The 14161-nt window shown below is 36.1% G+C and overlaps 1 protein-coding gene across 1 annotated transcript in view; it reads left to right on the top strand.

Annotated features, from left to right (window-relative positions):
* lmbrd1 (LMBR1 domain containing 1) overlaps positions 1 to 14161 on the top strand; it is an 85436-nt gene that overhangs the window by 9806 nt on the left and 61469 nt on the right. The window contains exon 4 of the mRNA XM_038296468.1: positions 13673 to 13770. Within this exon, the coding sequence (XP_038152396.1) occupies positions 13673 to 13770 (98 nt within the window). The remainder of the gene's footprint in view (positions 1 to 13672; positions 13771 to 14161) is intronic.

Genomic DNA, 14161 nt, shown 5'->3' with positions numbered 1-14161 from the left:
GTTTAATTTTGATGATTACAAATGACAACAAATGAAAATCTCAAATTCATCATATCAGAAAATTAGAATATTGTGAAAAGGTTCAAAATTGATGGCCCCTGGTGCCACACTCTAATCAGCTAATTAACTCAAACCACCTGCAAAAGCCTTTAAATGGTCTTTCAGTCTAGTTCTATAGGCTACACAATCATGGGGAAGACTGCTGACTTGACAGTTGTCCAAAAGACGACCATCGACACCTTGCACAAGGAGGGCAAGACACAAAAGGTCATCGCTAAAGAGGCTGGCTGTTCACAGAGCTCAGTGTCCAAGCACATTAATAGAGAGGCGAAGGGAAGGAAAAGATGTGGTCGAAAAAAGTGTACAAGCAAGAGAGATAACCGCACCCTGGAGAGGATTGTGAAACAAAACCCATTCAAAAATGTGGGGGAGATTCACAAAGAGTGGACTGCAGCTGGAGTGAGTGCTTCAAGAACCACCACACACAGACGTATGAAAGACATGGGTTTCTGCTGTCGCATTCCTTGTGTCAAGCCACTCTTGAACCACAGACAGCGTCAGAAGCGTCTTGCCTGGGCTAAAGAGAAACAGGACTGGACTGCTGGTGAGTGGTCCAAAGTCATGTTCTCTGATGAAAGTAAATTTTGCATTTCCTTTGGAAATCAAGGTCCCAGAGTCTGGAGGAAAAGAAGAGAGGCACTTCATCCACGTTGCTTGAAGTCCAGTGTAAAGTTTCCACAGTCAGTGATGGTTTGGGGTGCCATGTCATCTGCTGGTGTTGGTCCATTGTGTTTTCTGAGGTCCAGGGTCAACGCAGCCACATACCAGGAAGTTTTAGAGCACTTCATGCTTCCTGCAGCTGACCAACTTTTTGGAGATGCAGATTTCATTTTCCAACAGGACTTGGCACCTGCACACAGTGCCAAAGCTACCAGTACCTGGTTGAAGGACCATGGTATCCCTGTTCTTAATTGGCCAGCAAACTCTCCTGACCTTAACCCCATAGAAAATCTATGGGGTATTGTGAAGAAGAAGATGCAATACACCAGACCCAACAATTCAGAAGAGCTAAAAGCCACTATTAGAGCAACCTGGGCTATCATAACACCTGAGCAGTGCCACAGACTGATCGACTCCATGCCACGCCGCATTGCTGCAGTAATACAGGCCAAAGGAGGCCCAACTAAATACTGAGTGCTGTACATGCTCATACTTTTCATGTTCATACTTTTCAGTTGGCCAACATTTCTATAAATCCTTTGTTTTTATTGGTCTTCAGTAATATTCTAATTTTCTGATATGATGAATTTGAGATTTTCATTTGTTGTCATTTGTAATCATCAAAATTAAACAAAATGAACATCTGAAATATATGAGTTTGTATGTAATGTATGAATATAATATACAAGTTTCACTTTTTAAATGGAATTACTGAAATCAATCTACTTTTTCATGATATTCTAATTTTATGACCAGCACCTGTAGTTTAGAGGAATCTATTATTTTAAATCTAACATCAGATATTGATCTTTATCATTGCTTGCCAACATAATTATTAGTCTTTACCTGTATTAAATGTTTGCTAGATTTAATATTTACTTAAAACACTTCTGCATAGACCTCCTCTACATTCTTGATTTTTATATCGGGGACTTCATAGGTTTGGTTGTAACTAATTTCAATTCAGTTATTATTTACGGTAATTATATTCAGTGCCAAACTAAAACAAAAATATTATTAAATGTTGAGATAGTATCTCAAAGCAGAAGTAAGACCAGCTGGTAAAGTTTAAACCCCCTTTATACCGGTCAATTTTAAAGCCTAGTGAAATCCAGTATATACAGTCTTGATGATCTGAAGTAAAAAGCAATCAGTCATTTGGTCATTTTCTAACCTCCCAGCAGAATCAGCCTCTGCAGAAACAGCCATCTACTGCTACCAGCATGTGGTCGAGAGAAGAGTTAATAGCAGCAATCACTGTGGTGTTTGTCTTGTTTAGAAGAGAAGGACAATCTAACAAGAGCTGAATTAATAGTGCGACTTATATATAAAAAAAATACTGAAATCCATACGATATCACCTCCAAAAACTACAGGACTTGGAATATATCTGCCTGCATCTAATATTTTTAATGTAATCAAGCTGATAGAAACACTCAATTTCTATTAACTTCGGTTTCAACTTTAGGCTAGGAAGAATTTTGGTCAATTGTTCTCTTACCAAATTGTTGAACATTTTCTTTTTTTTATATTATGACTTGATTGAGCTGTATTAAGCATCCCACATGACAAAATAAGTAATAAACGTATGTGTCATGTGTACATATGTTGTATCTAATCTGTATTGGTCAAAACTTATTTTTATTTATTTATTTGTTTATTTGACAGGGACAGTACAATTAAACATTGCAACCAAACAGGTGGCCGATGTCCAAGTACATAAGGCTTGTAGCCATGGGCTAATTTGCAGCCTTCGTCCCTGGTTAGGCTTTTAAAAGGTGTTAGCATGAAGGGGGAGGGAGGTTAGTAACGACACACAGATGCATAAAAAAAAAAACAAGAGAAATTTAAAAAAATAAAAAATAAATGTACAGTACAAGCCCGTTTAGTACTCACACTCTTGATTGTCTTTGAGCCATTTTTTCAATCTTGTGGAGAAAAGTCGAATATGAGTCTGTGACTTAAGCTCCAGAGGCAAAGAGTTCCAGAGATGTGATGCTTTCACTGAGAAGGCGGTCTGACCCATAGATGTCCGGCATCTTTTAATCCTGCAGTTCCCACTAGCTCCAGCTCTTAAAGCTGCGATATTGGTATTATTATTGGAAATGAAAAGATTGTTGTTAGACTAGATATAATTTGAAGAATGACAGCAATAACTTAAGGATTACCCTTCTCTGTGTGAAAAAATGGCTGATTTTTTTTTTTTTTTTTTTTTTAGACATGAGAACTCATTCAGAAATATGCCACAGTAATTAAATGTAGCGATGGTGTTTTCATTTTTTTTATTATTTTTTTTTATTGTTAATTGATTTTATTAAGATTGATTAAATTTTTTTAAACATTTTGAAGCATTAAAGGACAAACCTATTGTTCTTTGTCATTGCTCTTTGGTTGTAATTTTTGCCTTGATCTAGAATCCAACCACAGCTAAACTATAAGTAATAAGCGTAAATTGGTTTCTTACTTCATAGTACAATATAAAGAAATGCTTTTGTTACTTATATTTACAATGTCATATATTAGTACTTTTAAATCTTTAAGGCTTTTAGCAATGCAATAAATGTAGCATTAATAATATTTTGGGGGTTCTTGTACGATTTTTGGTAGCACAGTGGAAGAGAGTCATGAGAGTATTTGTGAACTTTTGATTCTGCCCATGTTGGACTTTTTCAAAAAGTGTATAGTCTATATTTATGGTAGTTTGGGCCAGCATTAGAAGAGTAAATGTTGTTTATTGCTTATATTTATATTCCCAATCTTAAGCCTCCCTCCCTATAAACAAACATGGCCAAATATGCTATCATTAGTGTGTTTAATTGAGAATGGCCTTAATATGATAAAATATTCTGATCAATATTTTTTTTTTTTTTGCTCTTGGTTGGATTAAATATATTAAAAGCATTTATCAGTAAAAATACATAAGTGTCATTGTTGCCATTTTTTTGTTTGTTTCCCTGCCTCTGAAAATGTGTTAAAACAAAAACATGATCACATCTCAAGCTCCCTGGGTTTTCATCAGAAACATCACTTTGATATTTGCCAGTAGGTGGAGACCAACCTCCATGTCAAGCTATGCACGGGCCTTATTTCTAATCAAGCCTTTAAGGTTACATTTTCCTCCAGGACACAGCTGTGTCCATTTTTATTTCACAAACAGAGTTACAGGGTTCTGCGTAGTGTTGAGACATCGTCTGGTGAAACATGTTTTTCACCAGAGACGACTGATTTGTATTCAGTGGCAATCACAGTTAATAAGCATGAGCATGCTCCGTAATTTGAAGAGCTTTAGCCATGATTTGCTTAATTTTTAAAATCACATATCGTCTCACACGGTTATCATTCAGTTAAATCCTGTAATTTATTATTGCCTATTTTTAAATGCAAAAAATAAAATAAAAATTTCTGAAAAGATCTTTGTTTTTGTTATATGTTTCAATTTAAGATTTAGGACTACAAGTGTTCTAATCCTACAGGATCAGATTTAGATGTCATCAATATTTCATTTGATTCCCTGATTGTTGTCATTTACTTGATAAGACAGAACTTCATTCAATATAATCTCTAAATGTAAGTGTTGACAGAAATGTAAAAGAAATTCTATTTTTCTTAAAACCAGTTATTCAGATCCCTGCATAACACATATTATTGGCTATGCCTATAGTCCTATAGTTCATATACATACTAACTGTGGGTTGGATGTTGATGTTGATGCATGAATCTAATCATAGGATTGAGCAGGTGATAAGTATGTGTCTTGACAGCATAAGATTATATAATAGGACAACGACTGTCTTTCCTTTTCCTCTCTGGTTTTCTGCAGACATTCATCTTAACACTTTGCACAACATTTGTTTGATGTCTGTGGTGTTGCTAGGGCTTAAATGCAAATGCTTAGTGCTTTTTAGTTGGACAGTAGAATTCTACTTTGCTCTCTGTAGTTATGATTGAAGTAATGCACATGGAGACAACGGGACCTCTTTTATAACCTTGAAGACATTTCGCTTTCATCCGGGGAGCTTCCTGAATTCATGCTGAATGATGTGAATTATGATTTTTACAAATTATTCTTAGCGTGTTGTTTTTGATCCTTTATTTGTAAAGTAAAAAGCTTTATTCACTATGACCTGCTGCTTGGTCTTAGTGAGGAAGAGCTTACTCACAGCAGTAGGGCATTTTCAGACAAGCTCTGGGCTGCTTATTACAAACTCTGTTCTTTGAGCCAGTGCTTTATATTCTAATTGGAGCAGAATATGGACGTATGAATATCTTGAAGCATAATCAGTTTATTAGCATGTGTTTGCTCAAAGATCTTGATCTCTTCCCTATTTAAAAAAACATCTTGTCTTGTAACCAGCAGCTGCTTGTGATGACATTCTTTGAAATGTGAAAAAACTTATCATGGCATTTCTGCTGCTCATGGGGTCAAAAATTCAATTAGATTAAAAAAATGCAGTATTGAAAGTCTTTTTATTTATTTGTTTTTATCAAGTTATAAATGTTAATAACTGTAGGCAGGAAGGATCGTCTGTAGCTGTCTGCCTAGCAGTGAATCTGGGGAAGCCTTTTACTGATGACACTGTCTGTGTTTAACTGTTTCCTGAAGAGGATGCTCATCGTTTTCTGTACTGTTCCTAATTTTAGGAAGAATACTTCTTTGTGAAACATTCTCCAGGGGTTTTAGAAGAGTCCCTAGAATAGAGCCAGTCTTCTTTTTCAACCTGTTGAGCTTTTTTAAAGTTGTTTGCTTTAATGCTGTTACCTCAGATGATGGAAGAAGAGATAACAGTTTCCACAACAGACTTGTAGAAGAAACACAGCATCTTGTTGCAAACACAGAAGGACCTAAGCTTCCTTTGGAAGTAAAGTCTGCTCTGCCCCTACTTGTAGATGGTTCACAGTTGCTTCTTCAGTCAAGTCTGTTGTCCAGGTGAAAACCAAGGTATTCATACTCCTTCACCACCGCCACTTCTTCTTCTTTAGTGTTAACAGTATTCAACTTGTTCCTGTTTCTTCTGGTTTCTAAAATCATCTTAATTTTTTGGTTGATGTTCAGGATCAGATGATTGTTTCCACACCACACCACAAAGCGGTTCCCCAGCTCTCTGTACTCAGCCTCTTGTCCATCTTTGATGCAACCATGACTGCAGAGTCATCCAAGAATCTCTGAAGATGACAGAACTCAGTATTGTACTGAAAGTCAGAGGTGTACAGAGCAAAAAGAAATGGAGAGTGTGACGTCCCCTGTGGTGCTACTGTGCTGCTGACTACTTGATTGGACAACTGACCCATCAGTCTAACAAACTGTGGTCTTTGATCCATGCGATTGTTGATGCCTCCACCTGAGTCTTCTGGAGTTTCTCACAAATTAAGTCAGAGTGAATTGTGTTAAATGTGCTTGAAAAAACAAAACACATGATCCTCATAGTGCTGTCTAAGTTGTCTAAATTTTGACAGGTTTGTTGAAGCAGGTGTATGATGGCGTCTTCAACTCCAGCACCTTGACGATAAGCAAACTGCAGGGTATCCTGATAGCTGCTTGTTTGTTTGCTGAGGTGGATAAACAGGAGTCTCTGCAGGACCTTTATGTTGTGGTATGTCAGGGCAACAGGTCTATAGTCATTGAGGACTGTTGACAGTCTTCTTTTGCCCTGGAACAGGGCAGGAGGTCTTCCACATCATTGGAACTGTTTCTTGGGTCAAGCTATGGTTGAAGAGATGCTGTAGAATCCCACAGAGCCTTTAGGTGGACTGGGGCTTATATGATCTGGACCTGGAGCCTTATTGCAATTCACTCACTTCAGTCTTCTTTTTATAAACGAGACCCGTAACATTAGTTTTAAGCAAAGAAGTAACAGTATTATAGCAACTCTAGCACGTTTAATAAAATGGCAATGATCTCAATATTCATATATTCATTAATCATTTAGAGTCAAGTCGGGGGTATAACTGCTGTTTTTCTATTTTTGTGATAGTCTCACTAGAGTTGTAAAGAAGAAAAAAGTGAATATATCATATACATGGGTAGAAGAGAGAAAAAAAGACTGAATGTGCGTGTAGTAACTGTGTATAAAAACATAAATATTTATAGAATATAAATATATTGTTAAATGTCAGTGGGACATTATTGAACAAGTTATTAACAAATTGTTCTCTGATATAGTTAATCTTAATTTTACTTGACAATGTTTGCCAAAGAGATACCCACACCCTTTTATGCAACACAATTTTGTGTAAAAGCTTGAAACTTTCCTTTTTTTTTTTGGGCCACTTTTCCATTTTTGTCTGACTTCAAAGCAGTGGTGCATAAGACCTGTAAGCACCAGGGCAAGATACCCTGAGCCTCCTGAATAAATCATTTGCCTTCTCCCTGCCTTGTCTTAAAGCAATTTGTTGGAAAAAGCAAGACAGGAGGCATTTCTTGTTCACAATAAAATAACTTTGCTTTTGTCTTTAATAATGTTTCTACTGACATAAGTAGGAAGCTTTTGTTGAAAGCTGTAAGGCTTGTGCCTTCAAAGAATTTCTTAAAACTATTGACAATTTTTTCTTCTTCAGTGTAAAGTTCGGCTTGTAGTGAGTCAGCAAGACCTTTTTGAAACAAATGTATAGTCAAGTCCACATGAGAAACAAAATTTAATGTTTTAACTTTCAGTTCAGATTTTCAACAGGCTTAATTCACAATAAAGAAACAATACTCATTCAGATCTGATCAAATTTATTAGATCTCAGTTTAATCCTAGTTGTTAAACAAAACATGTATTAAAAGTCACTGTATCGAAACAATCACACCTACTGGACAAGTATCTAGTAATGATATACACCTGCTTGTGTTATCTCATAGAGTTTGCAGAATTATCTCATACTGAGAAAACGTAGTGACAAGAAACCTTCAGCAGAACCTGTGCCCCATTTACACTACCCCTCCGAAACCGATCCCTGCCAAGTTTGGACCGAGGTTAGATCAGTTAACCGCGCTGAGCTTGGTTCTTACGGCCATTTAAACATCACGCTAGCACACGCTTCCTCGCCTCCTATTGGCGGTCCACGATACCACAGCTCTCAAGGTGGGAATTAGAAAAAATAAATAAATTGCGGCACCCATAACATTCAGGAGCTTATGTTTTTTTATAGTAGTGACATTACGTCATTTTTGGAATGTCAGGCAAAGAAGGCATTCTTTCCGGTCTCGGCATCATCAAAGGTCACACCATGCTAATTTGATGGCATTTATTGTCAATAAGCTGAGAAGAAGTTTGTGTTTTAAACAAGTGAAGACATCTGTAAATTGCAAACTAGGACATGCCGGAAAACCTCTGAAATGAGTCGGATAAATGTAAATAGGAAATGACGCGGCCTGCTCATGTACACTTTATCAAGCGTGGTTTGGTTGTGTCTGACACGGTCCAGTTCAGTTGCGTTCCATTTAAATTGAACAGTTTTCTTGGTTACTGTTCTAGGACCGTCCTCGGCACAGTTTCAAAGGGGTAGTGTCAAGGGTTGAGAGTCATCGATGGAGTTGGGGTTTTTTGGGTTTTATAGTTTGTGATATGTCAGAACTTCCTCCAGACAGATGTGGTGTCATTTGCAGAGAGCCATTAACAACTTTTTCAAAGCCTCATTGTGTCGTCCAAATGAAACTATCATTTCTTCACAGTTTTTTCAGAATCGGTTAATAGTGGTGGTATTTAGTCAAATCACAAGTTGTCTCTAAATGTTTACTTTTGTGAACCCTAGGTGGGAGGAGCTGGTGCTCTCCTGTCTGTCTGTGTAGATAAGTTTTCTTGGTGCAAATATTTTTTCAAAAACTACACCACTTTGCCGCACAGACCTCATTGACATGTCTTCACTTTTTTAAGTTTTACTCTGCCAGGATGTGGAGTGGGAGCTCAGGTTATCCGCAGCCATAACATTGGGTAGTGTCTTGGTAATTACCAGTTGATTATAAAAAAAAAAGTCGTTTTGAGATGTGTTTTAGCGAGAAAGTATGCCTAAAACTTTTACCTGTGTAGTCATTTTTCAAAGAAGTACCTTACTTTAAAATTGGTGCCAAAGGGGTTGGAGCCCCCGGTTCAGGCATGAGTGTATGTCGCCTACTGAGCCTTGATACAGGGTTTGATCTCAAACTAACAGCAGTCGTAACGTCAACCACTCAGTTGGTAATTGCCCGTTAAATAAAAAAGTAATGTAAAGATGTTTTTCAGCTGGAAGTACACCTCAAAACTTAATCTGGGTAGTCAGTTTTTCAAGATTGAAAGGGAATATACACAGTTCATTAGGTATGTGTTAAAACCTGCTAGCACCAAGGTATAAATTTATTGTTTTGCCAGAAAGTTTAGGCATTTTTGTTAATGTAGGTGTTGATTATTAACTGAATGGCCACAGTTTAAAGAAAAATATTTGGTGTAATGGAATAATGATCTGATGGTGCACTTAGTTTTCCCTGTAGAAACAAGACATATACATTCTCCTAAGGCCAGACATACACTGAGCGTTATTTTCAATTGTTGCATGCAGCTACAGCTCAAATTGTACAACAAAACTGAAAACGTAACAGCTCACAATGTATGTTCTAAAATTGGGAGCATCTTATGCGATCTTACGACATCTGATGTGATCTTACGACAGCCGACTGCATTTCAAACAGGTTTGATTTTCTTTAGATTTTCTTGATTTTCTTTCTGATTCCTCATCAGGAGGTGGTCGTGAGAGGCTAATCGCCCCTCGTTACTCCCTGTAAACTACACGATGCATGACATATGATAAAGCTGAAAGTTGGCCCGATTGAAAAATCCTCACACGACTGAAGAATCAGCCCGAAAAGGGCAAAAGATCGTACGGTGTATGCCCAGCTTTAGACTTGCTACTACCATTTGATACTTGGACAAAATTAGGTTTGAAATGATCAAGGTTGAATAGGTAGAAAAGGGCAAAATAGGAAAGGATTTAATAAAAAGGTCTATACATTTATTGAAGTGAAATAGAAGAAGAAACTGCAATATGGAAATACAAGTTTTCCTTGGAAAAATAATTGGATAAGATGGAGTACAGTGGGAACTTTACTCTAACATATGTCACATAATAGACTTTAATGTCTGCTTAATTATAGTTTTACATAAGTTTTTTTTTGGTTAACATTTGTGAATTTGTTTTCTATATTTGCCTACTCTATTATACTAATATATGTATATTAATCACACAAATACCGGTACTAAGGCTAAAAATTTAAACTTTAAAGGAATAGTACACCCAAAACATGATTAGCCTTCATTTTCTACTCACCCCCATGCTGAACAACACTCTGGAGTACTTTTTTGATATCTCAAATGCATCTGGAGATCTGGGAGGCTTCTTGCTGTCTGCTGACATTCAAATAATGGAGGTCCATGGCGCCCGAGACAGAAAGGTCCATAAAAGTCCACAAAAACGTGTCAATATTCCTCCATACTGCTCGTCCAATGTAATCCAAGTGTCCTGAGTGGGTAGCATCCAGAATTTACTCGAAACGAAGTCATTTAGAACGTTTTAGATTCTAAACAGTAGTGTATAGGATTTCCTAATAGCGCCCCCATGCGCGCTCACGATTCTACGGAAGCCGGCAGACCAAACCGGAAGAAAGTGCGCATTCAGCGTCTGCTCTGCCGATAATGCAAGCGTAGAAGAAGAAATGTGCTGTTTACCTGTGCAAAGAAAGAAAAATGTCTGAGGACTTCAGTGATGAGGAAGAGCATGAGTTCTTTGCCGAGCTGAATGCGCTGGTTTGGTCTGCCGGCTTCCGTAGAATCGTGAGCGCGCATGGGGGCGCTATTAGGAAATCCTATACACTACTGTTTAGGCTCTAAAACGTTCTAAATGACTTCGTTTCGAGTAAATTCTGGATGCTACCCACTCAGGACACTTGGATTACATTGGACGAGCAGTATGGAGAAATATTGACACGTTTTTTGTGGACTTTTATGGACCTTTCTGCCTCGGGCACCATAGACCTCCATTATTTGAATGTCAGCAGACAGCAAGAAGCCTCCCAGATCTCCAGATGCATTTGAGATATCAAAAAAGTACTCCAGAGTGTTGTTCAGCATGGGGGTGAGTAGAAAATGAAGGCTAATCATGTTTTGGGTGTACTATTCCTTTAAGGACATTCAGTTTTTTAGCACTTCTGCTCTTTTAAATGAATAAATGGACTTTTAATAGTAAAGATGCATTTTTCCCAGTAGATGATCTGAATAGAGAGTAATGACCAATTCATAATAACCTGCCATAACCTGCGGGCATACACCAGCAGCTGCATGCTGAGCATGGTTTGCATTTATTTTCTCTTGGCATTATCCTAAACTCAGTTTGTTTAGCTGAAAATGAACGCTAATGGATATATTGGTGAAGCAATGAACATTTTAAGATTGAAAGCATTGCCTTGTCACGATCACAGCTGGCAAAAGGCAGAACTTGTGTAACAGCAACATTTATTCCCCTGCAGCACAGAACCTTTTCTGAAAACACCTCATTTTTTAGAGAAGCCTCCACATGGCATTGGCATGTGCTTTTTTGACTGCATGGTTGCTTTGTTAAAGTATGCTACTGATCAAATGGACTAAATAGTCATTAGATTAAATTTTATTTGTATTTTTTTTATTTACCTCTCATTGTTCCTTCTTCCTTTGATCCTTTTTGTTTTTTTAACCTTGAAACTGGTGTTAGGATTCAGCTAAAAGCAGAATTATTGTTTATTTCCTATCAATATTTCTTACAATAGGAACAATTTGAGTTGTCATTCGATCTAATTTGATATCTGTGACCAAATGGTAAAGCTGATTGTTTATAATATTTGAAAAAAACCATTTCTGTTATACAACTGTTTAAAATAATAAGAAGCCAATTTATTTATCAATTATTCTTTCATTTGTATTTGCTTTCTTTGCTTTTCATACTAATGATTCACATTATCACCTCAGGGTGTTGAGCAAGCCATGCCAAGTGGGTAATTACGTCTTTGTGACATGAGAGTTATTTTTGGATTGTCTGGACTGTCTTCCTTGACATCAGTTTGCTGCTCGATGTAAATGCTCCCAGGGATAAATGGCACTCTTCTATGCATTTATTCATCTTATTTCAATATAGTAGAACACCAGTTTTATTTGAGGCTATCCTTTGTTGTAGAACTTCTACTTAACTACTACAAAAGGCACCTGTGAAATATAAATTTATGCTATATGTATCACCAAATATGCTCCAAAAACAAAAGTAAATCTGCCATCTTTAACCTGTTGCAGCATGTTTGGTTACTTTAACACTTATCGTTTTATGTTTTAAAGGAGAACTTGTGTGTTCATACTATGCCTGAAGAACAAAAACTTGCATATGTTAGATCTCTGTCTGCATATTTGTTAATGCTACATATTCTTTATGTTCTTAGATAACTTCGTAATGTGTATTCAATTAATGTGGATGCTATTCATCGTTTTGCTCCATTCATATCAGTTAAAGGCTGCAGTGAGTAGTAATCTGCTTTGACAAATGATCAGTTTGTAATTTTCTATCATCAAGGTTATTTAGTAAGGTTATGCTATTCAGATAAATGTTATCTACAATATGTGGTTATTTTAAAAGTGCCAGCAATGCACCTTTTTGTAAAGTGATATGGGGGTTTGACCAGTTTTTGTTCTCCCCCTCTTGGGCTCAGTCTCAGATTTTTATTCCTCGGCCTTGGTTTCATTTTATTAGGCATTGACAACTTATATCAAGATCAGTCCAAGGCTTTGTGGGTTTTTTATTTATTTGTTTTTGCTTTATTTTTTATTTTTTTTATTTATTGACCTTCCCCTGGAGCTAAATTTTTTTATTTAATAGTATTAATGCTAAAAAACTTAATGTCCTTGAACTTTTATTTTTTTACCCTTTGTGTTTTGCCTTTTTGTGATAAACATATATGTTTTTTTTCTGTGCTGTATTTGTGTTTACTAATGAAAACTATACAAAAACCTCAGTTAAATGATTTCACTGTAGTACGCCAAGGATGCTGCTTGTGTTTTCAAACCTGAATGTGGGGGATGGATTATAAACAAGGAATCATTCATATTTAATGTTAGTAGTTCAACTATCATCTGTTTTAACCTTTGCATTCTGTACTTAGTCGAATCTTTTGCTGCATGCATGCAGTAGATTGTATCTCCTGCAATCCAAACCTGGGAAGTAATTCAGCATTTAAATGTGTTCATTTAAAGTCCCTGTGTTACAGCATAGGTTTCAGAGGGAGATTGATAGAACCCTACATATCTTATTCTCTTCTAATTCATTTTGATAAGCGTATGTACTTTTCTCAAAATAGACTTTAGTGGTTTTGTTTTTAACCCCTAAACCTAAGATTTTCTCTGCACTCTAAAAGGAAAATCCAGCTCAAACTTAAATGAATTGCTTCTGTTGATAATGATTTAATATTGTCCAACTTAATTTATTTAGGTATTCAACTTATAAACATACAACATTGAGTTGAAGCAATGAAGTTGGAGCATCATTTTCTTTTTAGAGTGTAATTCACATACACAAACACCCATCTAATGACCAATTAGCAGCCCATACCATAGACTGCTTTGTGTGTTATTTACAAACTTTATTTAAATACTCCACCATTTGCATGTACATATTTTTCATCAAGGACACTCATATCTTCTACAGGTGTGGTTGTTACTTCGACGAGTTTAAATTGTGTTAAATATTCATTACTTTGTAATTTTCTGCTAAAGTATAGCAATGCAATTTGTATATTCTTCTAAAGGGGAAATCTAAATAGAGGAATATTAACATTGTCTGATAACTTTATAGTTCAACAAATACATTTCTATGAATCTAATCACTGCACTAATATGCGTTACTTTTAAAAATCTTAATGCTATATGCTCTGATGGAAAAAAGTAATTTATTATACAATTAATGTTTGTATTTTCTTTGTCTTCCCGTAGCTCTCTACTCCATCATACTGTTCTTTGTCTTCCTTTGTATCCCGTTTGTCTACTTCTACTATGAAGAAAAGGACGACAGCAATGTAAACAAATGTGCAGTAAGTTTATAACCTTCTTCTATTTGATGTTATCCAGTTTATCCCCGACAATATCAATTTTGAGTGAATCCTGCTTTTATTAAGATTTAAAGTTTATATTCAAAATTCTTTCTTACATCATGATATTTTATAAGTTAGCTAATTAATTAGAAAAGAAACATCATAAAGATCTGAAAGATATCCCTACTTGGCACCCAAGTTTTATTTATTTTTTTTTTTAGACCAGTTCTCAATCGACTGATTGAAACCAAATGTCAGGGAGTGAAACCTGCCATGTAGATTGTTTTAGTACTTGCTTTGCAAACTATGTACTTAGAAGATATCCATTTGCAGCATGGTTAAAAAAAAAAAAAAAAAAAAAACTTTAGAAAAACATTTACAAAATTTTTTT

Source organism: Cyprinodon tularosa, unplaced genomic scaffold (assembly GCF_016077235.1).
Source record: "Cyprinodon tularosa strain WSP-4 unplaced genomic scaffold, ASM1607723v1 ctg37, whole genome shotgun sequence".
Classification (NCBI taxonomy): domain Eukaryota; kingdom Metazoa; phylum Chordata; class Actinopteri; order Cyprinodontiformes; family Cyprinodontidae; genus Cyprinodon; species Cyprinodon tularosa.
The sequence above is the reverse complement of the archived record's forward strand: the minus strand, read 5'-3'. Positions and strand labels throughout refer to the sequence as shown.